The sequence below is a fragment of the Aptenodytes forsteri genome, unplaced genomic scaffold (genome assembly GCF_000699145.1).
Source record: "Aptenodytes forsteri isolate BGI_AS27 unplaced genomic scaffold, ASM69914v1 Scaffold120, whole genome shotgun sequence".
NCBI classification, from domain to species: domain Eukaryota; kingdom Metazoa; phylum Chordata; class Aves; order Sphenisciformes; family Spheniscidae; genus Aptenodytes; species Aptenodytes forsteri.
Genome location: NW_008795938.1, coordinates 3,084,058 through 3,111,838, shown reverse-complemented (window position 1 = coordinate 3,111,838; position 27,781 = coordinate 3,084,058). Strand labels below are relative to the sequence as shown.

The window sequence follows — 27,781 nt, the reverse complement described above, 5'->3', positions numbered from 1 at the left end:
TTAATTCAGGACACAAAATAATCACTAACTAATACAGATTGGGAAAAATTCCTCCTCTGGGAAGGCTTTACCTGGTGAGATTTTTCTCAGCTTTCTTTAAACTATCTGATCACTGCAGAACACAGGGTAAATGCTTTGAACTAAAAAGATCCCTTGGAAAATCCAATTTCTTGTCCATTATTATTATTCTCCTGAGTAATGCATAAATTTATCACTAGCGATGATAAAAGTCATAATGTCCCTCACCACTAAGAGTCAGCCTCCCTGGTTTCTTTTCCCAGCTATAGTTACCGAACTTTGATATTAACCCAACATCCACATCCAGGCTTAAAAATGAAACCTTGTTTCAAATCAATTGAGTGACCTTATTGACTTCCCTGTAATTACTCTTACTGCCTTATGCAAGGGAAGAACTGAAATCCCAGACAAATTAACGTTCCTTAGTTTTGTCTTTGACGCTGAATACCAGTGGTCAGACAGTTTGGCTGGCATGTTTGCCTCACCTTTAAAAATGCTAAATATTGCCTTCCCGGCCCCATCCTCAAGATTTCCTCAAACTAGCTGGTAGAGTGAATTTTCTTTCCATTGCAAGGAGGAAAACAACTAAAGGGTCTTTCTGTCCACTTGTCAGAAAGCATTCAACAGAGGACTCCCACCAGAGACCAGATCCAGCAACTGTCCAGGACAGCTGCAGAAAACTGAAGAAGCAACTGAATTTTGCAGGCCAGGTTATGGTCTCCACGTCAGCAACATAAATCCTAAAAATTGTTTCAACTGGTAATACTTAGCGGTTTCATAAGCTCTATGCCTTCCAGAAGTGCTGAGTCCTTTTAGCATGCACTCCACAGGCCAGGAAAGCCCATGAGGCACTTGCTTCTCCTCTGATTGCAGCAGTACTATTTCTGTAACTGAAGAGTGGTGATCAAAATCTCTTGAATGTGCAGGTTCCTAGATGTGCCTTGATAAGTAAATCAAAATAAAAGTGATTATTCCTCTCACATGCCACTTTTACTCCCAGTCAGCTCCATCAATTTCATGGAGGAAATGTAGACAAAAATAGCATTCAGCACTGTGCAAAGATCAGTTAATAATATGTGTGGTTTTTTCCTTAATTAAAGAAGTTAATTTAGTTAACAATGTACCAAATATTTTGCAGCATTAATTTATTTATGTCCATTCAATTTTAAAAGTCTCTGTTAGAAACATCCGCTAAATCAAGTATTTCTCAATTACAGAAGGCTCTAATTTATCTGCAATTCAATGTGGCTAGATATTATTAACTTCACTTGTGCTTATGTGCTCCACAGAGTAGTCCTATGGGAAAACTCATTGTTGGGCACTTCCATCTCTGTATCAGACCAGCTACAATGCAAGTGGGGGATTTTATTTGTGAGTTCAAAAAAGGTGCTTCTCCTTTTTTTTGGTGTGAGTTTTGGACCTTTTCAGACCAGAAAGGAACATCAGAAAATACCTCTTGTAAACAAGAAGTAGTTAAGTATTTTGCTTGGAGACAGAGTTCCTACGTCTTTGGGAACAATGTTACTTGAAACGTTTGTTATCACTTCCTCTTTTAAACAGTTAAATAAAGAGACCTTAAACCAAAGGTTCACACTGATATTAGCAAAAGGTTAAGATAATATTTTTAGATTATTTTTTTCATCAATGATTTCAAAGGGGAAAAGCAGCATAATTTAATTTTAATTGCTGGTCCCATTTCCACAGAATGGTGTGTATTGATAAAACAGATGTAATCACACCCTCTCTGAACACTCTTACATACTATAGTCGCAGACAGGGTAAATGAACTAGAACAGAATAGGAGGAAGTATGGGTTACATGAAAACACTATAAACTGGTGTGTAAAGACTTTATCAGAAATGTGCTTTTATACAATGCTGTTTGAATCACTTGGCAGTCAGTCCTCCAGGGGCTAATTTGATAGTCGCTCCTGGTCCCTCACAGATCCCTCCCCGCTCACAGTTCCAGTGAGACAGCACTGCAGGTGTGCTGGAGCTCTGCGAGGAAGTGAAGGAATCAGCTGCATCAGTAAATTACCTCCATCTTCTCTCACCTTGGGCAGGAACAGAGGCACCCTGGAGGATCTTCCAGGGCTTCAAGGTGTTGCTAGTCGCAACAGCCCCCCTCTGGTCCACTTCTTAGACAGGGATTGTTACAGTACAGAAATCCATTGGCCGTCCTCTTTCTGTCCTCATGTATACCTTACCCTGTGAATGCAAGCCCCATCTCCGTGCTGAATGGGCCTGCTGGAATGGAGTCTGAAATCATTTGCAATGTTCTCTTGGCATTCAGGAATGAGTCAAGTTTTGGTGTGTCTTTCAAAAAAACAATTTGTATATGTGGCTTTAACAGTACGAAGAAGAGGTTATAAAAGATAGAGAGCCGAGAAAGTAAACATGAAAGAGTAAGAGGGGAAGACTGGAAGCCACTGATGTGAAAAAAAGATAAAAGATCCAAGCCAAGTAATCCAGGCAGCCAAAGAAGCTATAATCCTGGGACAAAGTGTAAAGTAATTTACTGAGCTACATTTTCATAGTACTGGAAGTTCCTGAATAATTGCTAGTCAAAAAAGAAGCTGATTCTTTTTCTCCTGAAAAAATGGGAACATTTTAGATGTTTAATGAAAGAATGGGATTAAATGATATGGGATTAAATGATATTGTAATATACAGCCCAATTCATGCTTTTGCTTTATTAGTGATTAATTAAATAAGCTGAAAACATCTGCAGAGAGAGTAACAGATTCAGACCAAAATGAAATGAGAACAGGTTGTTTTCCCTACTGCTTAACACAAAATTAAATGTTTCATTTGATGATTATTTTGTTCACTTTTTTCGCCCTTGTCAGCTGGAAATATTTTGTCCAGCTGCACAGCTGATACAGGCATTTGACCTAGAGGGCAAGCAGTACATTTAGAAATAAATCCAAGAAAAAAGCCAGGAACAAATGCTGAAATATTTTCTGTCCCTTCTATTTTTCTGCATCTCAGATAACAAAACCAAAGCTTTAGGAATTCTACCTTGAAATCCAGAGAGAAAGCTATCTGGCACAAGGAACTAAGCTGACATCTTTTTCAGTGTTTCAAATCACTGTTACTGAAAGAGTGACAAAGAAAAGTAGGTATTTGAAAATGCCTTTAAAAAATCTTATAGTGGATCTGTTCTCATAAGTGAATGAATTGGGATATAGAACTGGCCTGAAAAATTCCTTATGGGTTTACAAGTTGCAGCAAGCCTCTGGGGAGTTAGATCCTGAGCTATAAACCTGCCAAAGTACACAGATCTATGCGGTGTAGACAACGTTTGGGAGCTGACAACTTTCCACAACAAAGACACCTCTGATACTGAAAACCAGACCGCTTTGGTTTTCTGTCTCCTGTGTTAAATCACACTTAGCATAGGCTTAAATATAAGGCAATAATGATAATGTTAGGAAGAAGGAAAATTCCAGATAATAGTAGAAAAACAAAAATAAGTGTAGTTGTTCTCAATTTAACAAACTTAGGAGGGTTTCTTCCTTGTTTCCTTTGATTTGCAAACTCCTGTAGAAATGATTTAATGTTCATTAGTGTTTTAGATGTGTTTTTCAAAAATATTTATCCTTCCCTTTCCTTGTCCTTTTCCTCTGTTTATTTCAATGCCAAATGAAAAATAATGACTCCAACTCATACTACCATTCAAAACTGTTATTGTGAAATGGGCCTGGGACAACACGCTTGATTACCCGCTCAGTGCATGGATTTATATTGGCTAGCATCAGGCCAACAGAGATGATAAATGCCAAACCCAGCTTTGATTCCTTCCATCAGTAGAGACCTTCAGCTGTTTCTCTCTCCCACTCACTCTTACAGCCTCCCTGTGTTTAGTCATCCATTTGCATGAAATGTCTGAACCCCAAATGTCTTTCAGACCCCTCCACCCCTCTGTTAAATGTAGTTGAAATTAGCCAGCTGTTTCAAAACTTGCCACCGATGGACAAACTATTGGAGTGCATAATCCCATTACTTTAGTAAACCAGGCAAGCACGTCGGAAGGCATAATGAGGCCCTTAATTACAGAAATCCTTCCTTTAAGTTTTACCTTGCTACAAAACTCTTGGTTGAAACTTTGAGTATTTTTTAGTAAAAATTGGTGAAGGTAACATTACTTAATATATTTACCTTACCTTTAAGTAATTTCTTTGTGTTACATGCTTGGAAACAGAGCTGTTCAAAAGAAAAAGGAAAAGGACTATTTTCCTTGCAGAAAATACTGATTTTTTTTTTTTCAACAAGACTGACAGAAAAGATTTTTTTTAATTCAAGAAGATGTAACAGTCATTCAAAGGTTTTGAAGGAAAGAGTATTATGAGCAGGGCTCAACAGTGTTTTTCACAGTGTGGATGAACATTTTTCAATTAACCTCACACACAAAGCGTTTCACATGTGATCATCAAATCAGGAGTAAGAATGGCAACAAAGAGAAAATATATCAAGAAGTTTCAGAACTTGGAATAGGCATTGAAAAGTCTTTCACCCTTGAATGTATCTTGTTTTGATAGTACACGTACAAGTGTTTGTGAGAAATCTTGCACACGTGTATCTTAAGGGCTAAATTCAGTGGTGGGACAGTGGAAATAATTCTACCAAATCTATTTTCGTAGATCATGTCTTGAACAATTTCTAAAGATTGTCCTTTATTCTAAGAGCTGTGTTTTCCTTTTCTGAATACTACAAACCCTAAAGAGGGTTGTGCAAAGAAGGATGGTCAGGGAAGAGAAAAGAGTCCTCATTTCCATTAAAAAGTGTTGCTTCTCAACTATTAATTTTCTTTCCAAACATTGGAGAGGAATGTGTAAATCTACAGAGGAGGCATAAAAAGCATTTAGCCCTTACCCTTTGAAAATAACACATAGATACACAACCTAGCTCTGTTTCCACTATATAGTTAATGCTCGCTTTCAGTATTTCCAATATATATACGGCATGATCTAACAAGACAATGTGCTGTGCATGAGAATGCATTGATACAATTTGGCTAGATTTATTACATTGCAGTTAATGCAGTGTTTAGCTAGTATAACATTACCTCCTTGATTTTTAAACTGTAACCACAATAGGGAACAATTTGCTCCATTAGCAGAACAGGACAGATAGTTTGCAAAGCTGCCCATCTTCCTGCCTCCCACCCAGGACACTAACCTTCTTGGGAATTGTGAATTAATCCAGTTAGCCCTGCAATCACAAGTAAGCCTAAGCAACATACGAAGCACAGAACACTGGAGCAGTGTAAATGTAATGTAAATACGTGGGCATTTAAAATTACCAGAGCTGCAGACCTGAGAGGTGATGTTCTTGATTGAAAGCCCTGCTTCAGACTGCATTTTGAATACAGGTTTTAGTCAAGCAATGACGTCAGGTTTGTTACATCCACAGGGCTGGCAGGGCTTCTGGAATTCTAGGAGATACTTGTGTCAATTCACAACAGCAAAAAGGAAAAGAATTAGGATCATTCCTGACTTTCTAATGAAAGGATCACATATGTTTCTATACTAGTATTTAACTTTGTTAAAAATAATTCTCTGGGGTTGGCATTTTTTCAGTATTTCAAACTTTTCTATACAGTTTTCTTGCTGTTTTCAGTGTTTTCCCCATATGTGCATTTGCAAAACGGCTAGTGAGAAGAAACCAGTTACCAGAAAAAGGACATAATAATCAGGTTTTTAGTGTAGTAACTAAGGATTTGGGGGCTGAAGACGATTTGAGAGCTGACTTTTTTTTTACTACTTCTGTTTTCCAAATGATTAGTGATTTTGGATGCATTATTTACACATGGGCCTCCCTGAGTCAATCTAAAGTAGATCTGATTTTCTCAGACTAAGGCTTTGCCACTGGAAAAGTCAAATTACATTGAAGTATCTCAAATTAGGCACCTCCTGAAATGAGAGATTTAAAACCACCAGTCCTTTTTCAAAGCCTCGACTGCTGCATCTGGAAGCATTTTAACCCAACCAGCCTATTCTATTCTGGTGCAAGTGAGTTATGGGGCTTGCCCCATAGTCAGGTTCAGTATCTAGCCAAATCAACAATAGAAATGCAAAGTCTGCATCAGATGCCTGATCTGTCACGGGACATATTGACTTACATAGAGTTTCAGTCAAAGAACTTAGTCTGCAAGGAACACTGAACTGGTATTCAGCCAGAACATTAAAACATTCTTTGAGAGGCAGCACTGCTTATTGTCAATGCCATGCGGTGTGTGTTGGTTAATGTTTGCATAGGACTTTCTTACCTTTGTGAAGCCTTATATATGATGTAGTTACTATCAGAGTTCAAAGATCTTCTGTGATGTAGCTCTCTTTGCTGCCTAAATGCAGGACTGTAGGTCTACAAATAACACAGTGAGCTTCAAATTTTACAGGCCTGTAGGAATAGGAAGAATTGTGCTGGCATCATGGGATACGTATGGGTGTGTCTTTGCCTCCTCCCTCTACAATGGTACTATCCTGTTAACATTAGTCTGCCAAGTTAGGTACATTATGTTCTAGAAGAACACAGCCTCCTAACAATGTTTGTTTGACAGACAATAAACTTTATTTGCAACAGGTGGTCTGTATGGGATTGAAGGCTGCAATATTGCAATTGGATTTCGATCATTCTTCCAGTCTGGGAGGCTAGGCTCTGAGAAATCAGTGAGGCCAGTTATTTCTAACAAAAAAAAAAATCTTCAAAATGTCCTAAGGAAAGTTGCGTTATCTTTTATGAAAAAAATAATCATGACACTGTGTGGTATTTGCTAATGGACAGGTGACATAAGCAATGTCCTCTGAAGGAATGTAGGTGTTTGTGGTTATTTACATTTCCGCTGTGAGCCAGAAATAAAATCAGAGCCCCATAGCATTAGAGAAAGGTACTTTCTCCCTCAGCAGCAGTCCCTGCAGCAGTAAGGGCATAAAATGACAATAAGAACAAATCGGTGACAAAGGAGCAGAATGTAGCACTCCTCAGCGCAGCTTGGTGGACCCAAAGGAAAGGCCCCCAGGGCAGAAATTTGTTGCCTCAGGCTGCCGGCTTGTCTGAGGCTTTTTCTCCAGGCGTGGACAAGCCAGGTGGACTCTTTAAGGCAAGACAACAACAATTTGTAAAATAGTTTTAAAGAAGGAGAAAGCAAGCACTGAGGAAAGCTGGCAGGCAGAGGAAAGGAAGGAGGTTAGGTATAGAGTAGAGGGACTAGAGAGGACGATGGAGGAAATAAAGGGGAAAAAAGTGAAAACAAGTGATGAAAGGACAGACTATAGAAAAGACTGACAATGTAAAGGGCTGAAATAAACCATGATCTCTTATGCAGACGTTCACGATTAGGAAAGCTTATTTCTCCTTCATTTTTATTTCCTTGGCAGAGAAGGGGGAGCTGTAGGGAGGAAGAAATTAAGTGTTTGGTGCTGGTGCCGATGGAAACTTTTGTTTCAGCTGCAGCTCAGGCAGGGGAAGAATTTCCCCTGGTCAGACCCAGGTGAGGGCTTACAGAGCAGTGGTATCTGTGTCGGGACAGAAGCCCTTAATATCGATATTAATTTATCAGGCCTTGACTAAGGAAAGCAATGTTAATGAGGCTTTAACATACTTGCCACTAACATGTGACATGCATCTATAAATATTCAAGGAATGATGGGATCACTTAACTACTCTTTCTTTGTTTCAGCCTCAGTTCCCATCCCAAACTGAACTGGAAAATTTTTTATGGACTTTGGCTTGTCTCAGTTAAATTAACCCCCCCGCCCCTCTTTCTATACCTCCTTTCCTGTCTACTTCTTCTGAATCACTCTCTCGAGCTGTGTCCAGGCTGCTTTCAGCTCTGGCGTTGAACTGCGGCTTGTCACTAAAGGCATCCTGGCACGTACATAAAAGGGATTTGGAGGTGGAAATGACCACCAGTTAGATCACCTCATCCTCCCTCCAGTCAGTGCGGGATTGTTCCTGCAGCACACTCCCAAGGGCTTGGGGTTTTAATGCTTTGAGCAACAGAAATTCCACCTCCACCCCCTTTGGGAGGGGTGCCTGAGGGCTAATAGATCACACTCTTATGCAATTTTTCCTGATACATAGCCTACATTTTCCTTTGTTTGATGTCTTTACTCGGTTATTCCTATTTATAACTGGTGCTGGGTGAATCCCAGGTGGTTCTGAGGTTTATTTCTGTTTAAGAAGGCATGCAAAAAGGCAGAGACTAGTCCACATTCTTTAAACCTTTTGGTGCCTTCCTGACAGGCTCTGTTATTTCTTCCCTAAAACTGCCCAGGACCCAGTAGAAAGCCTCATTTCTCTCTATCCCAGGAGGGTAGGATTTTGGATACTGGCCAGTGCTCTGCTCTGGTAAATCTCTTCTGAGAACAGAGACGGAAGCCCTGATCTCCTTGATCTATAATATGCCTTTTTCTAGTCATTACCCAGTAGCCCAATTCCTCCAGTCTAATTTCCTGTACTCATCAGGCTGTTGCCGTGCTTTTTGTTCTCCCTGGCATAATTGAGGGGGTTTATCAATCCCTTTTCATTGGACCTGTTCCTTTGATGCCTGAGCACAAAATGTACTTCTTAAGTATTTTTTCTTAAGAAAGAAAGGTATTTCTTAAGCTGTTATTCCAGTTGATATTCCATGAAACACTGCAGTAATCAAATGGGAGCAAGTGGCATCCCTTCCCTTGTTCTGAAGAAATCTTGCATGAAAGGATTCAGTCAGGGGCTGTGAACTCTTCCTCTAGACCCTCCACCCTGCATATGAAGTCAAGTGCTGCAGCTCAGCATAGTCCACACTTTAAGGCTGCCCAAGCAATAGTTCAACATGCTCATTACTGGCAAACCTTTTCAGCAGGGGCATATTATACATATGTGCAAGTTCAATGACAGTGCTGTCAGGACTTTCTCACTCTCTGAAATTCTTCATCATGAGAGCAGTTTTCTCCTTCTTCAGATGTCAGAGACATTAGTCCAGCCCTTGATTCAGGCACCTAATTTGGCCAGGACACATAAGTCACACTCAGAGGGACTGTTCCTCCTACTGTCCTTTTAATAAATACTAGTTACCAGGGCTGTTACAAGCCCCAGGTCATATCTTTCTTCTGTTCGGCTTGAAGAGGGATTTAAATCCACAAATCCATGTTGCTGTCAGAATGGCCCCTGTACTATAGTGTATAGCCTGTCTTCTCACTCTTTCCCTTTGAAGGCTAAATAACAATAAAAAAATTGTTCTGCTGCAGCAAGAGAAATAAGAAGTGAGAAATGCCTGCTGTAGTCTGGTAGTCTGGGCATTTAGATTACGGTAAAATTATTTTTAAATGTCTTTACTTGAGGCATTTTCATTTTTTATACAACAGTAAATGAGTTCAGCAAGACACTGGTTCACAAATAGCATTCATGTTTGGATTACTCTCTTAGGAGGCAGAAAAACTGCAGTTCTATCCCTGATCGAAATCCAGGACACTGGTTTTCCCCCAGTCACACCACTACTACTCTAGGCAAGAGGTAGGAGGAAGAGGCACAAGCACCACTTCTCCTGTATGTTTTGTATGGTTTAAGTGTGCTATTAGCCTGCTAGACCCCAAAAGGGAGACAGAGGGAGAAATAACCAGTTGTGAAGCTTGCTGGCTCATAGACGGCACAGTAATAGTTGGTCTTCGGTCGTTGTTCACATTGTGAGTACTAGGAATAGAGTAGGCTGGGGCAATTGTCTGCTTTGGTACTGCAGAAACACAGGTGGGAGAAGAACAGGGCTTCCATAGACATGAGCTTCCTATGTCCCCTGTCCCAGAAAAACGTAAGTCCATGGTTACAATTTTTGCCATCAGCTAGTTTCTAAACTATATACACATGTATCTAAAATTTGAAAGCAGGGGTTTATTGTGTAAATTGAATGGCAGTATCAAGAAGTAATAGGCACTGATAATAAACCACTGCACTGCCAGAACAAATAGCTGGACAGAGTACTTACTTATAGAAAGGGAAATAGGATTTTTTTTTTCTGAGGCAGAGGACTGAAGACCATCAAACCAGCCCTAAGATGACACAGGAAAATTTACCAAGAGTAGCATAGGTACACAGGGAGACCCTTTTTGGCATTACAGACTGTAAATTATGGTTATTCCTAGGAGGCAACGAAAGAGGTTCTGTCAGTTGTACAATTACTTTTTATTGGCAGTGCTCTTTCAACTCAAGAAAATATTGGCTGAAGTTCAAGGTCAAGATTTGGCTCAAATGCTACCACAATTTTTCAGAAATGCGATGAATGTTCCTCAAGAAGTAGTTTCCTAAGAAAGCCACAAATATGTGTCCAGATAGGTTACAGGATATCTAGAATGATACCCAGAAGTTGCTACCACTGAAGATCAATTGCCGTAATTTCACCAAATGAAATTTTTACCTGTCAGACTGGCTGATGCTCTCTGACAAAAAGATACCCAACACATTTGGATGAACTGTTTCATAAATATTGATGTATGTATACATGTACACAATTCATCACACATACCTCAAGCATTCATTCTGAAGGATAAACTATTAAAAAAGAAAATCTAGTGACAGTGGAAAAAAGTCCTGCCACTGTGAAGGTAATGACATGTTGAACATGCACTAATAGCCTGAGGGTCATATACTGAACATAAATTCAGTCAATAATCTCTCATGCCATATTCCCAAGCCTGAGTGAAAACTTTATTTTATTGAAGCTGATGAGATTTTTTCCATTGCTGTCAATGAAGGCAAGATGTCAAAAGTTTCTCCTGCTGTCTTCCCTGACAATGTATCCCTACAATATAGCAGCAGTAAAGCATGTATCATTACTGATCTCAGTTCTAGCAAACTTAGAATATTAGTAAATGTTAGTAAACTAATCTTCAGTTTGTCCTGACTAGAATCTTAAATTGACAGAAGAGACTGGAGATGAGTCATGTAAAATGTGCACTTTTGAAAAGATCAGAAAATACCTTTAATGATTACTACAATTATCAGGAACACAAAACACTATTTGTACATTTTTTTTCTACAATGCTTTATACAGAAATACTGGAAAATCGCTAGGAACTTCCAGAGAATTCCTGTTTGCAATGGGATGAAGACCTAAGAGCATAACCATCAAGCAAAAGCAGGAGAAACAGTAATTTCTATCTGTACAACATTCATACAATTAGAAGTGTATCTCTGAGGAGGCAGATTTAAAATAATCTCAGTTCTAACATATATCGGGAATATCTTCCACAATTTCGGAAAGCTAAGTCTTTGCACCTAGCTGTACAAACTGGTAATATTAATTTCCTTGTTGGCAGTATTGAGTTAATTAAATTTAGTGACATATTTAGAGATTTACCAGTGAAAGACATTGCAGCTAGGAAAGCAGTTCAACCCTTCCCTAACTGAATGGGCCTCTCCAAGCCTGTATTTTTACTCTTTGCTTTTTTCTTTCCTGGGCTGCAGAGAGATTTTAGGTTCATAGTTAATCCAGAGGATGTTTCCATCTGTCTGTCAACTCTCCAGTGAATTCTTGGTTCTTGTAGTTTTGATACGAGTGTGATCAGATACTTCTTCCTCACACTCATTTCCAAGTTATTTTAGATTATAAAGGCCTGGCATACTCTCAAGCACAAATCTTAAATTTGGCAACATTGCTACAACAGACACATGCATACAGAAAGCAGAAGGCTAGACAAAACAGGATAATTTGAAGACTGTATTTAATAGCACAGGAAAGAAAAAGAATTAAATGCCCCCAATTTGATAAGATTGCTGCAAAGAAATGAACTTGTAGCTTAGTGAAATGTGTAAGTTCTGCCTCTATGCAGGCTATAAAAATTAATGCTTACTAGTTAAAGTTCCAATGTATTTAAATAATTTGGTTCCTATTTAATTGCATTTCTGGAGGACTGAGAATAAATAGAAAAATATCCAAAGTTTATAATGATTAAAACCTTTCCCAGACCTTAAAATACCAGGGGGAATTTTCTTCCCAAAGAAAGGTTAGATTGATTCCTGATTTAATTGCTGATTGCTAATCATCATTAAGATCAGGGGTTTATATGGTGTCTTAGACCCAGAATAACCCCCCTGTTATTAACTCTGTACCATCTGATAGTACCCTCTATGTGAAGCAGACCAAGAATGTAGTAAACAGGTGACAAAAGACACCACAGAAAGAGGTGATAACATATTCCTATGTCTTTAATGGAAACATTTTGTTACAATTTAGGTTATGTGATATTCCTGCATTTTTAAAATGTGTGAAAGAAAATGCACAGAATAAAAAGTCAAAGGACACCAATGAATGTAGATATTTTAAATGACAAAGTTGTAAAATAAAATACATTATACAAATAAACAAAGGTTATATCCACAGTCATGAATACGCACTCTCCTCTACACAAAAACAACAATAAATAAAATCACATTATATGCAGATAGTTCTACTTACATCAGTACAATATACTGTGCAGCTTTCCATTTGTTTTCTACTAGACTGGTACTAGGTTTCTCTGTTGTCCATTATTTTTACATAACTAATAATGAACAGTATCACTGAAAAAAGGGGACAAAGTTAACGTCCACAGTGTCTATCCTGAGTCCTCTTAGTTTTGTGATAGTAACACCCTATGCACAAGAAACACAGCAAATTCTACCCATTGCCTTCTTCCTGCCACTCTACCCAAGTCTTCTGAGCACTTCTAGACCTGCACAGTAAAGATGACATTGTTACTAGGTAAATACCCAACCTAAGGGCATGGTACACCCTGAGCAGGTCCTATGCACCACTTAAATCCTGTTTCAATTTTAGGTAAGGGGGCTATGTGAGATTTAAAAGGTGAACAAGCTTTCTGCTGAGTCTCTAAGAAAGTAGATACTGAACAATAAAGACAGTGTACTGTGCAGAAAGAGCTTGATCCCATCCTCCGTACAGTCAATAGTATCATCATGGGAGTATAATCAATCCCTGAACATTTTCCCTCTTCTCTCTTCCTAACTCAACTGCACAGATATTTTCCCTATATTCTTAACAGATCTTTTCATCCTTTGCAACCTATACTGCAGAAGTCACCACAACATCTGCCACAAAGCTACATCAGGGAGATACTAAATATGGGAGGAAACATTTATCATCTTACATGGCACCAAGATAAATGACCACTGATTAGTAACTGTGATACTGACTTTTCAGTGATCACTCGTTCCTCTGTCACACTGCATACACAGTTCACAGAGAAAGAGAAGTCCAGATCATCACCAACTATGAACCAACATAGCTGTGCTCATTATGTCTGCTGACGGTTTAGTACAACATTAGCAAAACCTCTGTTCATAGACTCGGGGGGAGAATTGTGTGTTCCCTGTGCATACCAGTTGAGATTACAAAAGAAACCATTAAAACAAGATTTTTTTTTAAATACCCTTTTTGGTACATTTTCTTTGCTTGCTCAAGTGTCCTCTAGAAACAGTCACATGACAGAAACACCAAGCAACAGTTCACATAGAGTGGATTTTAACCTTTCAAAGATTTAACACCTAATGAATCCACATAAGATTTCTGACGTACTATAGCTTAACATACAAACTTTAACAGTGTCAGGTTATTTAGAATATTTTGCCTTTGATGCAGAATATTAACTTAGTGGTTAATGAGAGATTTTGAGTGAACTCTTAAGCCTCTCCTTTTGAAAGCTAGTTTTGTATGCTGTAAATTTGGTGTATGTCAGTTAGGAGTCATTCCGAAAGGTAAATTCTGGAAGAAGTAATAGCATAACAAAACAGTCTATATAATGATACACTGGACAAAATTAAACACTAGCCCAAGAAAGCCTCAAAGCCGTGGCAGCATTATCTTCTTGATCAAACCCAGCAGTAACCTCATAAAAACACCAACATTAACCTTTATCCTTTCTCTCTCTATGGGTGAGATAAAGGGAGAGCTGCATTTATGCCAGACTTACGGCTTCACTGAGGCAAACCACAGTCCTTAGGCTTCCTGTCATTCTCTAGAAGAGAAAAGACACTATCAAAGTCTGCCGCACAGCTTGCTCACCCCTGTAGACAGCCAGGTCTGAGGTCTCTCACAAACAGCTATTTGTTTTAATTTCAACAATCTTTTTCCATCAGTCTCAGAGCTCAGATGTTAAAAGTTATCTGAGACTGGAAAAAATAGAGGCCTCAAGCCCTCTGAATTAATTTCTGCCTCTAAGCAGGGATATGCACAGTGCAAACACTTCCATTCTTCCACCTGAAAGGTTTCACAAACATACAAATCTTTCTGTGCTTTCAACAGCAAGAAAGAAAGGGGGGGAGGAGAGGAGACACACACAACACACCTGAAGGCGAAACTTTTTCCAGCATGTCCTTAAAAATATATTCCAAAAAGTAACTTTTGTATTTCTTTGTTTCTAAAAAGGGCTAAAACTGCCTCCTACAAAACATGCACTTCACTGAAATTTGTCCCTTCATCACTCACTGTTGTGAGACAAGTTACTAGGGCATGTTGCTTACCAACACAAAAGGTAATGTACCATTAGAAACTTACAGTTCTGTTCCCATATGCCCTGCTTTGGGGAGGGTGGTCACTAGATTTGATATAATTTTATAGCAACAATTAGGGTAAAAAAAAAAAAAAAAAAAGACTGGCTGACATCACCTGACATCATCTCACCATGCTTGGACTAGTGCATTTTCTGTGAGCCCAGTGGCACCCAGTAATGGCACTGCTTCTATAACCACAATTCACGGTGCCAGCCTTGGGTGTTTTTAAAAGGAAAGGATGCCAGCTGCAAAATTCAGATTAAACTTCAGAAAGTTTTTGGTCAATCTGATTTTTCAACTTCGCTTGGTTAAAAGACACACAACATCAGACAGTTCTGGGTCTAGATCTCCGGTAACGGCTGGTGTGGCCATGGGCCAACACGAGGTGTGCTGGCAGCTGAGCAGCACAGCGGCAACAAACAATGGCTGAAATTACGTAAAAGCCACCTCTCAGTGAAGAGAGAGCATTTCTGACTAAATGGTGGAAAATGGCTGTCTCTTTTCAAAGTACTTCTGAAGCTAGAGAAACGAGCATGAAAAAAATGGGTAATTCAAGAGTGTTCACTCTACCCTGGGAGAAAATGAGGAAAAATAACCTCAACTACTTTATTTAAAGAAACAGAACAGCTACATGGCTACTCTGAAGCACAGAGGAAGGTAGTGAAGGATGTGGTACTGTCCTGAGCTCCGGAAAACATGGACTGAATTGCCAAAGAAATTTATGACCAGGACTATTAGCTTCCTGGCTTTGATGTCTATTCTTGGCTTTCCAGGAGCATTATGGCATTCATGAGGTGAAAATCATGCTGGAGCCAAGGTCAGCTAAGGCTGATGCAGCCTGTTCTACTGCAAAGCTGAGAAATTCACTCTGAACTGCTTCAAGATGCTGAGTTTAAAGCCTGAAGACACTTCACTAAGGGCCTGAGTTTACTTCCACTGAATCAATGAGAGGTTTTTTTTGGTCAGCTTAATGAGTGTGATCACATCTCCAAGCCAAAAAATGAATCGGAGATCAACCTCCCAGCAAAACATGCTGTCAGGGAGCACACTCTTAATTTTTCCAGCACAAATGTTTTCAAAGCATTAGCTACACCTTAATAATTCTCCATTAAAAAACAACAAACTACTTTCAATAATGCAATAAAGCATTTCTTAAAAACAAATTGAAAATAGATCAATAAAATTTATTTTCAGAAGTGAATGAATGTAACTCTTTAATAAACTGAATTCTGGCCACAATCTTGCAAGGTGCGCAGCACTCTCAATCAAAAGTTTTAGCAATGACGAATGTTCTCAGAACTTAGCTGGGTTTGGTCTTCAGTGAAGCACATCACAGAAGGAACTGGTAATTAACTGGTGATGGTGGTAGTCACAGACAACTCAGGACACACCAACTGTCCATAAACAAAACTTTCAGAACTACCAACGGCCCAGGAAAAAGCATCTAGGCATCTGACTTTAACGTTGTGGGTCTCAGCATACTAAATCACAGGTACTATTGAAAGTTTTGCTTCACCTTTGTCAACTTGCAGTGGAAATCTACGTGTTGAAGATAAGGGTGGAAGTCAGGTAATTTGTCCATAGAATCCTCAAGAAGAGGACTCTGAGGTGAATCAGCTATTAAGCTGACCAATATTTGGTAATTTAGAAAAATGCTAAATTAGCAGAATTTGTCAAACTTTGACAAACAAAAAGTATGAAGCCACTAGTTCAATTTCAATCTAACAGGCACAACTAAGATTTAGCAATAAACACGTGGCCTGTGGGGCCAACCTTTCTCCGATTCAAGCACATGGCAAGATTCCCTTTGGTTCAGCCATGGGCAGGATCCTACCCTTTCGTCCCAAGTGAGCAAAGCACTTAGAAGCTGAAGTTGAGCATATTTTAAGTGTGTTCTGAAGTGCTGAGCTGAGTTAAGGCCCTCCTTGTGCTGCTCTGTAATACAGACGTATGTTTGTAATATGGGCAATTTCTTGAAGCCAAAAATGTAGGTTTTGAAAACTCTTTTGAGAATCAATTATTATTATTTTGATTAGACATTCCCTTGCAGAGTTTGAAGCCTAAACATTGTGGCATTGAGCTAATGCAGATGGACCAGAAAGGAAAGTGCATTAGCTGGTAAAGAATCTCTCTGCTGAATAATCTAAACTCAAGGCAGTTTTTGATCTATGGTCCACAGAAGACCTGGGAACTATTAGCAAGAGGGCTGTGAAAGACAGCTAAGAAGGGCAAGTTTATTTATGCTATTCAGAAATCTACTTATGTGAAATGTCTTAAATGATCTCCACACTTCCATGGGAAAAACACACAGGTAGGTGTGCACCAATTTAGAAAGATTAAAGCCCATTGATCTAAAATGTTCTGATGTGCAAAAAGGTTCACCTTTCTTGGGAGGTGCTGGGATGTAAAGTTGTGGCTAGGCCTCCATCAGCATCGCACCAACAGACATCTCAAAAACACTTCTTGAGGTCATGATTAAAAACCCTACATAAAACTGGGGATCAGAATTATTATCTTTTTAATTAAAAAGCGACCTTTCACTATACTTTTTTAATATGCTTAGTTATAGTAAGATGATGCAATAAAAAAGCTGTCTTAAAAATTTATTGTCCCAGCCAGTTCTCCAGGCTCAGATCTTCTGGTCTGACCTGACTGTGCATGGCACAGGAAAAATGCAGATCTACACTACTGCCTTGCTTCCTAACTAGTGACAGTTTGAGTAATAGTTCAAGGCAAGTCATAACAAACCTCATTTCGAAAAAAGTTTACACTTCAAATCATACCCTCTTTTCTCTACGTATTTAAAAATTTTCCTTCCCTTTTTCTGTGGCAAAGTAGTCAAATGGATAAAAGAATGTAAAAATACTGAGAGACGTATTTGCAAAGCAAGAAATAGATCAAAACTTCCTTGGAAATAATTTAAAAACCCCCAAACCTTAAGCATGCCCAGGGGCTAGACAAACTCAACTGCTTGAAAAAAATTCCAAAAACTAATCAGGAAGTCTTTTTTTCTCCCCAGCTGCATAGCAGTATGAATGCTGCTCTAGCCTACATTCTTCTCTGGTGCCCATGAGATGAGGAGGCTACTTCAGAAAACTGTCCATTGACTGCAGTGTTACTTTGGCTAAGGCACCTTTGCAGAAGTCATACAGGCTCAGACTGGGATACAGGATGATGGAAATCTACCATGTCAACAAAAGCTGTTACAATGAGTCCTAAAGACACCAGATCTACCTGGTCTACATCCACCACCTATAGTGGAGGTGCCCTGACAGTCGGGAAGCCCTGCCCTCTGGTTGCCTGGGACACTGGACAATATTTCACAAGGGCAGGTGAGGAACCCCTGCATATGCTAAGAGACAAGTGAAACATAAGGAAAAAAAGTCCAAGGAAATACTCCATGAGGTATTTCCCCATCAAGAAATAAAAGGCAGCTGAAAGAAGACAGAGCCAGCTTTCGCTCTTCATTCACTTCCAGCTACCCCAAAATGGTTTCTCTGAATTGGCACTCTGGCTTCTCAGGGCCTAGAAGTTTTGTAGGACACAGGCTTTAGTGCCAGTTTTGAGATTAAGTTTCAAGTCTGACTATGACTGCTGATACCAGAAAGTTCTGCTTATGAAATCAGAGTAGGATAAACCAAAAGATTTCACGCACTAGAACCATAGTCATAGCTGGGTTTTTCCACAGACAATATTTTTATGGGTCTTCTTCACCGTATTTATAATACGTACTGTTCATTTCCATTTGCTGACTAGAAAGCGCAGAGCTCTCCTGTCAGTAGCTAATTCATCATAGATTCAGTTTTGCTCCTGGTAAAGTCAATGGCAAAAGTCCCAGGGACACTGATGGCAGCAGCATTAAAGTCAGGCCTAGAGTAGTGTTTTACCACCCTGATTCCTGAAAGTAATTCCTTGCGTGTTTAATTGTACACACATGAACAGTTAGTCTCACCAACTAATATAGGACTATTTAACATGTGAAAAGTTCATTATTTTCAAGATCAGGGCCATCATCACATAGACAATTCAGTAACTGCATTTATATTGTTTAAATAACTATTTGAATGTTGTACGTGCCTGGAGAAGAAAGTGGGGCAAAAAGTTTGTTACTATCCATGAAGTCACTTCTCCTCCCCTAAATACGGGTTCTAAAATGTATTTACAGCTGTTGACTTCCCCTCCATGTTACTCCTATCATAAAAAAATATGTCTTCAAAACATCCTCTCCCTTAATTTTCAATCCTACCAAAGCAAAAATAGACACTTTAATAGAAAAATACAAGATTAAAAATATCCTAAAAATAAAACGGTAGCATGGAATGTTATTTTTACACAGAAAAGATCCCCTTTTGAATTGCCTCAGCTATACAAACACTTTCATATTTACAATTTTGGATGCAGTCCTGTGCTCACTGAAGTTAATGGGATTTTGCGATTGACTTCACTGGGAACAGGAGCAGACTCTACATGGACTATATTTGCCTCTCTGAAAAGTCACGGCAGTGGAGAGAAAAGAGCGTGATAAAACACATATAAGACTGAGGAATTAGCCAGTCCTCCCCCAAGGCCTGATTGTCTTCTCTCTCACTATTTCACACCAGTGAAACTCCTCATCCTTCACTGGCGTTTTTTTCTAACTCCCAGCACCTAAGAGGGAGAATTGGTGCTTTTGTTTGTGATACTACACAAACAAGAAAAAAATGGTTTGTGTGTGTTTCCACCTGCCTGACTTTCTCAGTGGAGTTAATTACACCCCAGTGGAGTTAATTACACCCAAGTGCCAGTTCCCTCCCAGAACTAAACTCCATATGCCCAATCTTGTATCCCCAGTAATCAATGGCAATGATTCAGTGATGCAGGATCATACCCCAAATGAATCCCTTTTTTCCTTTTGACAGCAACCAGCACCCGTGCCTTTGAAACCGTATTTGATACCCATGGGTGAGATGCAATTGAGCAAGGAGGTGGTAGGAGCTAAAAAAAAAAAACAAAAAAGGGAACAGAATGAGGCACTCCCCATCAACTAAACCCAGATCTGCTGCCCTTAATATATGCCTTAAGAAATACTGTCTTTACATATTAAGTACATCCTATAACATCAAACTGCATCATTTTCTTTTTTCATGAGATGAAAGGCCATGCGGCATAACGTGATTAGTAAATCATTCCTGAGCTTCTGAAAGAAATTAAGACAAAATTACTGCTTAAAAGAGTGAGTTCTTCAAGAGCCTCTTCTTTTTACACTGATGTCTTTGGTTGTGTCCTTTTCCCTAGTTCTTTTTTTCCCTAGGAAGAATGGGATTCTTTTTCTTCTTCTTTATGCGGCAGAAAAATGAGATCTAATGGAGTCTTCACGTAACTGCCGATGTTTCCCCATGTTACAGTCCTCCTGTCGAGTTCGTCTCTCAATAGTTATTCTGTATTTCTTTCTGCATGAAAGGAGAGGAACAGAGTGAGAAACCCTTCTCTAGCTATAGGATAACAGGACTTCCCTTATAAAGAATGCCTGTAGGGGACAGCTGGGTGCCAGTTGAAAAATGAAATGTGGCAGAATGTGAAACCCTGGTCAAAGATTAAAGTAGTTTGCCTCAAAACATTTTACCCAGGCTCAAGAATGCCTGTGAATTTCTACACAGCAGTCTCAAAGCACCAAGACACAGACGTTTGCTTCTTTGAAAATTTCTGATCTAAGTGATTAGGAAGTTTTTGTGAAGTGTCATGTGAACTGTGTCACATCACTGCTTCATATTGATCAAAGCCAAATTTCTTTCCACTATACGGGGTGGGGGGGCACTTTCTGCAGAGTTCAAACAACAGATCTGACTCTTTATTCAGTTGTGTTTCTCACTGAAACTATATATTAACTAACTAATCCTCCCATCTCCCTCTGAGAAAGCTACTATGTTTGTAATGCCGGAGGAGGTAGTATGATGAATTAAGAAGAGGGATGTAGCAGACAGACAAGAAATAAATACGATTGCTCATGCATCAGACACAGTTTTTCCCGCATGTCTTCCTCTAGGGCCTTTTCAAGAATTGTTATGTTACTTTACATGTGAAACAAACTCTCTGACTGCCTTTCAGTTTCCCCTTCAGTACCCAAATCTCCCCCCAAAATCGTAAGAAGATTCACATTTGTATTTTATGCATTTATGCTTCTACCCAGTTTCAGGACCAATTTTTCAGAAGGGCGTTAGTCCAGCCCCATGTGCATACAGTACTGCTTGTGCAGATGCATGACAAAAAGCTCGTATGCCAAGGAAAGCTCTGCTCCACTTGCATGTGTAGCAGGAGTCAGAACTAGGTATGTAGCAGTGGAAGAATGATTTTCAAAACACCAAGGTTTTAATTTGGGTAACATGGCTCAACAGAAAGTGGGAACCTACAAGTTCTGAAAGTATTCCCTAGACATTTGTGTCTGTATCAGTAGGCTCCAAAATAACTTGAAAAACCTATGTTCTTTACTTCATTTATGTATTTTCAAGTCAGATCCTTCCACAGGTCAGAGCATGTACAGTAGTAGCTCACGCACAAGAACAGGTCCACATTTTAGAAATACAGCTCTAAGACTAAATCCTTTCAAAGCTACATATCAGAACTACTACCAGATCTTTTAACGGTTTGCATGCACACTCAAAATTATGCTTGCATGCTCATTTGTGGTAATTACAGATCCAAATAAGATGTAATCAGAAGGTACATATACAGTTTGAAAGGTACAGAACCTGCAGGTGCAAATTACTTCCAGGCACACAATTGCTAGACATACATTTTCTGAAAATCTGACCCATACATCCTGATATGTTATGTTTCATATGTTTATTCTAATGGTGGAATAAGAGGGTTGTCCCTATTCCTGCTCTGAGTGAGTGCAATCAGATCTCCAGGGTGAAATTCACCCATATGACTTTAGATGTCTCCAATGTGCAGATCCATCTGACAGAGTACTCCCGGCTTCCTTTGGTCAATGGAGAGAAATAGGCATTTCTAAGAGGCATTCTTCTGACCTGGTTTAGCTTTTACATGAGGATGACAAGAACTGCACGGAAAAAAGTGCTCATTTCTCCCCTCTGACCATAAATACAAAGACTGGGCATTGAGTTCAGGTCTGTCCATCTACTTTTACAGACACTCACCTTTGCTCACATGGATTTCCAGTCTAAATCTTTGTGTGATGACTAAGAGTTTAAGTCTTGTTCCTACAATGATGCTTTGCATAGTTTTATACCAGCTCAGGATATGTCTTTTGCCTCATTTCTTGTCCTCACATACCAATTCCCTCCCAACAACAGCAATGCTAAGAAACACACCTAAAAATTATCATCTCAGATTGAGAATATATAAAAGATGCAAGAACCTCTGATGACATAAAATATAAAGACAGATTTGTATTTTCTTTTTTCTTTCAAAGAGAGTCTTTATTCAGTCCCAGCTAATTTATCTTGTCTCAAACCCAAACAACATATTATATAAGCACCAAACACATGCAAGAATAAAATCACCCTGCAGAATTTCAGCTGTAAGCAACTAATGAATAATCCTAGTTCTGGGATCTTCAGAAACTCTGGAAGTGTGCTGGTGAATTGAAGCAGGTTTTGCTTGTTTCATTTTGTTAACTTTTTTTTATAAACAGATATTTTTATTGGATAGAATTATTTGATTCTTATATGCAGAGGTTAATTCTACTCTCCTATCTGCCTTTTCTCTTCCATAGCGTATGAGGATAAATTACAGTATGTATAAGATGCTGAACATGTATAACTAATTTATTCTGTCAGTGTAGGATCAACTCTCAAGACTTTAGATTTGCTGTCTAGCAATGTAAGAATTATTTTACTTAAACAGGAATAAAACACTGATCACCCTGCACTGACCTCAGCTTATTAAGTTAAATGCACAGCTTTGAAATCCAAATGCTCTCTTATACCAAAACAGAAATCTCTTTCTAGCTTCCAGTGCAATTCCACTCCATATTCAAAAACTAAGGATGGTACCAGGCAAGTGATATAAGTCTCTTGCACGATCACAGCCTGCACAATTGTGCTGGCAAAGAGTACCAAACAAAGAAGGCTTTCAAGGCCAGGGCACTTTACTAAAGCAAATGTGAATGACTGGAACTCACTGGAATTACTTCCATGAGTAAAGTTACTCAGAGATGTAAGTGGTTACAGGATGAGGCCCTGAGTCACTAAAATGATTTGGATATACACAAAAGGACAATCGAAGTGTGTTCACTGTCTCCGATAGGAATGTTACCACCGATGATTATGGCGCCTCTCTGCCTCCCATCAAGGATGTGCTGCCAGGAGCTGAGAATTTCGGATGGTGAATAAAGAGTTTACAGAACTTTCAATGAATTGGACTAACCTGAAAAAGTAAAAAGCCATTAGCAATCCTGCTCCAAGCAAGGCGCCCACAACTATTCCTGTAACTGCTGATTCTCCTAGACCACCTGCTTGAAAAGGGAAAAAATAAACAATCAGGGTTCATATTGAGAACTATTTGCATTCACATATTGGAAAATACACACAACTAGGAAATGAGTGACCAACTTCAGATAATAACTAAAGCCTTTCAGAGCTCAGGACTCCAGGGGAACCTCTTCCTTAGTTCCAGTTTCTGCAGGTTTATTTTTTGTCCTTGCTTTCCTTGGGGTTAAACAAGCCCCCAAGACCAGTGTCGGATGAAGACACAATTCTAGAGATGTGATACACAGGAATGTTGTTAAGAAACTGGTCTGGATAGCTTGGTCGGAATCATAACACGGACTGGGATTACAATGATGCACATAATAGGAATCAGCACGGAATATGCCCTGAGCCATTATAACAGAAACAAACTCATTTCACCTGGTTTAGCATCATAACCCTCTATCACCCAGGTTTATTAAAATGACTGTAAGATTATCCAACAGCTCCTCAACTCTTTTTTTTTCCCTGAACCTATGCTGTTTCAAGTTAAAGCCATATGAGCTTCACCTTGCTCCAAATCTCAACAGAGGCACAGTAGGGACACAGTGGCTGACGGGGAGGCCAAGTAGGGACTGTCATTCTGCAAAGTGATGGGCAGCTGCAGAACAATGGCATTTTCATGTGGGTGCAGCCTGCTCCCTTTTCCATGCCTACCTGGGTTTGTGGAAAGGAACAGAGAAATATTAAGAAAATTAAACTGCTCCCTCCTCTTCATTTATCCTTGACCCTTTGAGGGGATTTTGTCCATACATCAGGATGTGTGGAAGGAAGAAGGTGCATAGCTACGCCATGCTGATCACAGAGGGTATGGCCTGGAAACAGTCTCTACAGCATGTATGTACACACAGGTTTTTCAGGGATCAAAGAATTATCAGGTTGCAGATACCTTTCCACTGCAGGACTAGCAATTTGTTTCCTGTGAAAAGCTAAGACCACACTTTGCCACTGAAGCACCCATTATCTTCCTACCCTTATCTCCCTGCAATGTCCTGCTACAGCATGGTCTGCAAAGTCAGTACGCTGGAAAACAAGGACACCTTCTCTGTGGAGGGTAGTCCCAGCCTTCTGCATTCACAGCTATCGCCCCATTCAACTGACTTCACTTCTTCTCAGCCTACTAGGCCCCTCGCAGTGCCTTCTCATAGCACTGAAAATCATTCTGCACTGGGAGAACACTGCTCCAATCAGCACTTGCCTCCCCAGCTGCTAATTATCAATATGATTGTTCTCTGTTTGAGGTTTCAGTTATATCCTTCTTCCTGGCTAAAAGAGATTTTACCTTTTAGACCCTGGAAAGTCCTAAAGCCTCCAGGGCCCTAGGCTGTGCATCATGATTACTGTCATGTTTAAGTTCAGGGAAGTGAACCAGACCACGTACTACCCAGGGCTGCCAGATCTTAACTTCCCAGTCAGCAGAGAGACATAGTCACGATGTCGCAGTTGGACAACTGTGCTAAGCAATTTAATATGGCCCGTTATGTTGCATCACCACATGGATTACTCTCTCTGACAGCCTGGGCAGAAGCATTAAGTCACTAAACTTACATGATTTACACGGTGTATTGTTTGTGTGCTCTGAAACTCGGCTTTCATCTAGTCGCAGTCTGCCGTGATTCCAAGGATATTTCACATTTGATCGAATTTCAAAACGCCCCTGCTTTCCATAGTAGTCCCCGATCACCTATGCAAAAAAGAAAGGAATGAGAAGATTCTCCTGTCAGCTTAGGAAAGTAAAACAAACAGGAGAGCTGCATCACTCACTTGGACGCCTGTGGTAGGATGTTGCATCACAGAGAATAGGTCTGAAGGGGTCTGTGGGAGGTTATGTAGTGCATGCCCTGCCCCAAGGCAGGATCAGATGAACAAGAGCATTCCTGACAGATGTTTATCTATCTAACCTGTTCTTAAGAGCCTCCAAAGATGGAGACTTCACAATTCCTGTAGGCAATTATTCTGGAACTTAGCTATCGTTACAGTCCGTGGTTTTCCCTAACACGTGACCTATATCTCCCCTGTTGCAATTATCCATCACTACTTATCCAACTGCCAGTGGATGCAGAGACTCTTCCTTTCTGAAACATCCCTTGACATCTTCACAGGCTTTTATCTGTTCTGCCCTCAGGCTTCTCTTCTATATAAACCCAGTTCACACAAGTTTTTTAACCCTCTGAATATTCCTCCTGCTCTCCCTGGGCTTTCCTCAATTGCTCCATAGTGGGTTGAGTGCTCAGGACTGTCACCCAGCTAAGTGAAAGTATCATTTGAAGTACCTTGTGTGCTGTAGACCCGACTACACACTCCAGGCTGGACTTTTCTATTTTGCAAGGATCTGGAGGTACTGGATCATGCTCAGCTAAAATCTTCAAATCTTCTGAAGAACTACAACAGAGTCTGTCATTCTCCACCTTTTATTTCTGCAGTTGTTGATATTTACACAGAAAAGGGCCTTTCATGCTTATTATTCCGGTAGCATGGACTATTATTTCAGACCAATTCATAAAGATACTTTAGAATTTCAGTCCTGTCCTCAACAGTAAATCCAGGCTTTATTCAAGATTACGTATGTTGGATCTACTGCAAAGTTGCAGGGCTAAATTGTGCTAACAGTAGTAGGTCACTCATCTGAAAATAGTTCCAAAAAGATCTATGTACAGTAATAAAGGCCAATTCATGACACTGAAGTAGTCAGAAGTGATGACAGAAGCATATCAAAAGACATATTTGTCCTACCATGTATAAGAAACATCTATTAATACACTGGGTTTAGAATTCAAGACATCGGTAGCCTGTTCAAATCTTTCACCTAAACTTCATTTTGAAGGGAAAGAATTAAAAGAGAGATAACAATTGCCCTGGTTAGATACACCAAGGTAGATTTCACACTAAATAAAGGAGCTAATTTCTCTCCCAGTTTTGCAACTGGGAGATAAATCCTTAGAAGAAATACTTTTTTTAACATTTGTTTAAAAATAAAGACAAATTCAGTAAACTGGAAAAAGTAGAGGGAAAAAACCTCAGAGACCATTTGCAGGCAGCAACTATTCATTAAGAGATTGTTTAATTTATCAAACAGGAGTGGGAGAGTCCTCTACCAGCAGGGTTTACTAAATATGAAAGCATGCAGAAAGGCTTAGGAAGAACAAATAGCTATGAGCAGCGACCAAACGGATTCAGATCAGAAGTAGGACATAGATTTTTAAAGAGCAAGAGTGGCTAAACAGTGGAACAAACATCGAGGGAGCAAGCGAGGCAGTCCCTGCTCTTCAGTGTCGCCAAATGAAAAACAAATGCCTGTTACTGCGTGAGCTTTAGTCACATGCAAGGGAAAGAAACCTGCCTGCCTGTAATACAGCAGAGGTCAGACTAGGTAATCTGATGTTTTCTTGTAGCTTTAAAATCTGTGAATGGACCTGGGAAAACAGCTCTCCCCAAACACGCATTCATCTGACTCAGTTCAGCTGAGAAACATTCTCGTAAGGACACAGAAGAAATCAGCAAAATTAATAAAACAAGGCATCAAAGAAACAATGTTTTTAGAGTGAGGCATAAGGGTAGAAATGAATGTAGCAGACACAAGTAATAAGTAATCCCATGTAAAATGTGTTAATGGCATGTCTATTTGTATGTATCATAAACAAAGCAGAGGGAAATTAAAATGAGCAACATGTTAAAAGGAGAAATGTAACATCAAAGAAATAAACGATAGTTTAAGTTGCAAGTGAATGAGCAATGGAAGGAAGGCTAGGAGAGGGGGATTGAATTGATAAACGAGATAGAAAGCTAATGGACTGAACAAACAGAAGAGATACAAGTTGTTCAAACCAAAGTTACCCCAACCAATTTGTACTCCTAGTTTCAATTAATGATGATTACTCCTACCCGTGGGAGTGTCTGCAGTTTACTGCTCGAGTTTCTTAGTCACACCAAAACACACTAGACACCCTTATTAATTTAAAAAGGTTTCTTGAGTCTGTCTCTGCCACACCACTGACAAGAACAGTAATATGACCAGATTCAAATCCACGTGTAGAAATGTCCAGCTCAGATTACTGCTGCTTTACGTTTGAGCTTGATGAAATAGAGGAGGCCAGCAAAGCTTAGGTTGATGCTGACTTCGCAACTAACAGAAGCTGTATGCTGCAGCTGGAGTTTGGGCAATGTATGTATTAATAAACTCAACCCAGTCATGCTATTCACTATGTGCAGCTGGTGCTATTTCTCATAGACTGTTTTTCACAGTCTGGCTGCTTCCACTCCTGCTGTGTCCACTGGAATAACCCATGTGGTGTATGTGGAGCCCTCTGACTAAAACACCTCTTAATCATTGAAAACAAGGTGCTCAGGTCTTACTGCCTGATAAACAAGGCGAGGCAAGGTCTATGCTCCTGCCTGTGGCTGACCATGGGGTAAGATTAAAATACCTGTACTCACTGTGTTTATACGTCAGGGTAACTCACGCGTCCTTGTTGCTGTAAGATTAATCTTTCTTCTTACCAGTCAATAAAAGGCCTTACTAATTTTAAACAATAATTTCTCATATTCAAAATTTATTATTGCTTAGTTAGCACGTGAGATTTCATCCTTTAGTTTTTAAAGAATCTAGCATCATGTAAAGAAAGACATACTGTTAAAGAAGAGAAGTTAAGAAAGTTTAAAAAAATTTTTAGAATAACTACTTCAAGATAATTTTTTTACAGAAAGGATTTCAGCCCCAGCTTGACAGGATTAAGCAATACCCTTTTAATGTGTATATGAGATAAACAGGTGCCC

At 39.5% G+C, this 27,781-nt stretch overlaps 1 protein-coding gene across 1 annotated transcript in view; it reads right to left on the bottom strand.

Annotated features, from left to right (window-relative positions):
* Positions 1–19,841: 19,841 nt before the first annotated feature.
* The window catches only part of NPR3 (natriuretic peptide receptor 3), a gene marked incomplete at its 5' end in the record, with an annotated part of 41,263 nt that continues 33,323 nt past the window's right edge, over positions 19,842–27,781 (bottom strand). Inside the window, 3 exons of the mRNA XM_009285190.1 lie at positions 19,842–19,969; positions 22,908–22,992; positions 24,557–24,692. Of these exons, the coding sequence (XP_009283465.1) occupies positions 19,858–19,969; positions 22,908–22,992; positions 24,557–24,692 (333 nt within the window). The remainder of the gene's footprint in view (positions 19,970–22,907; positions 22,993–24,556; positions 24,693–27,781) is intronic.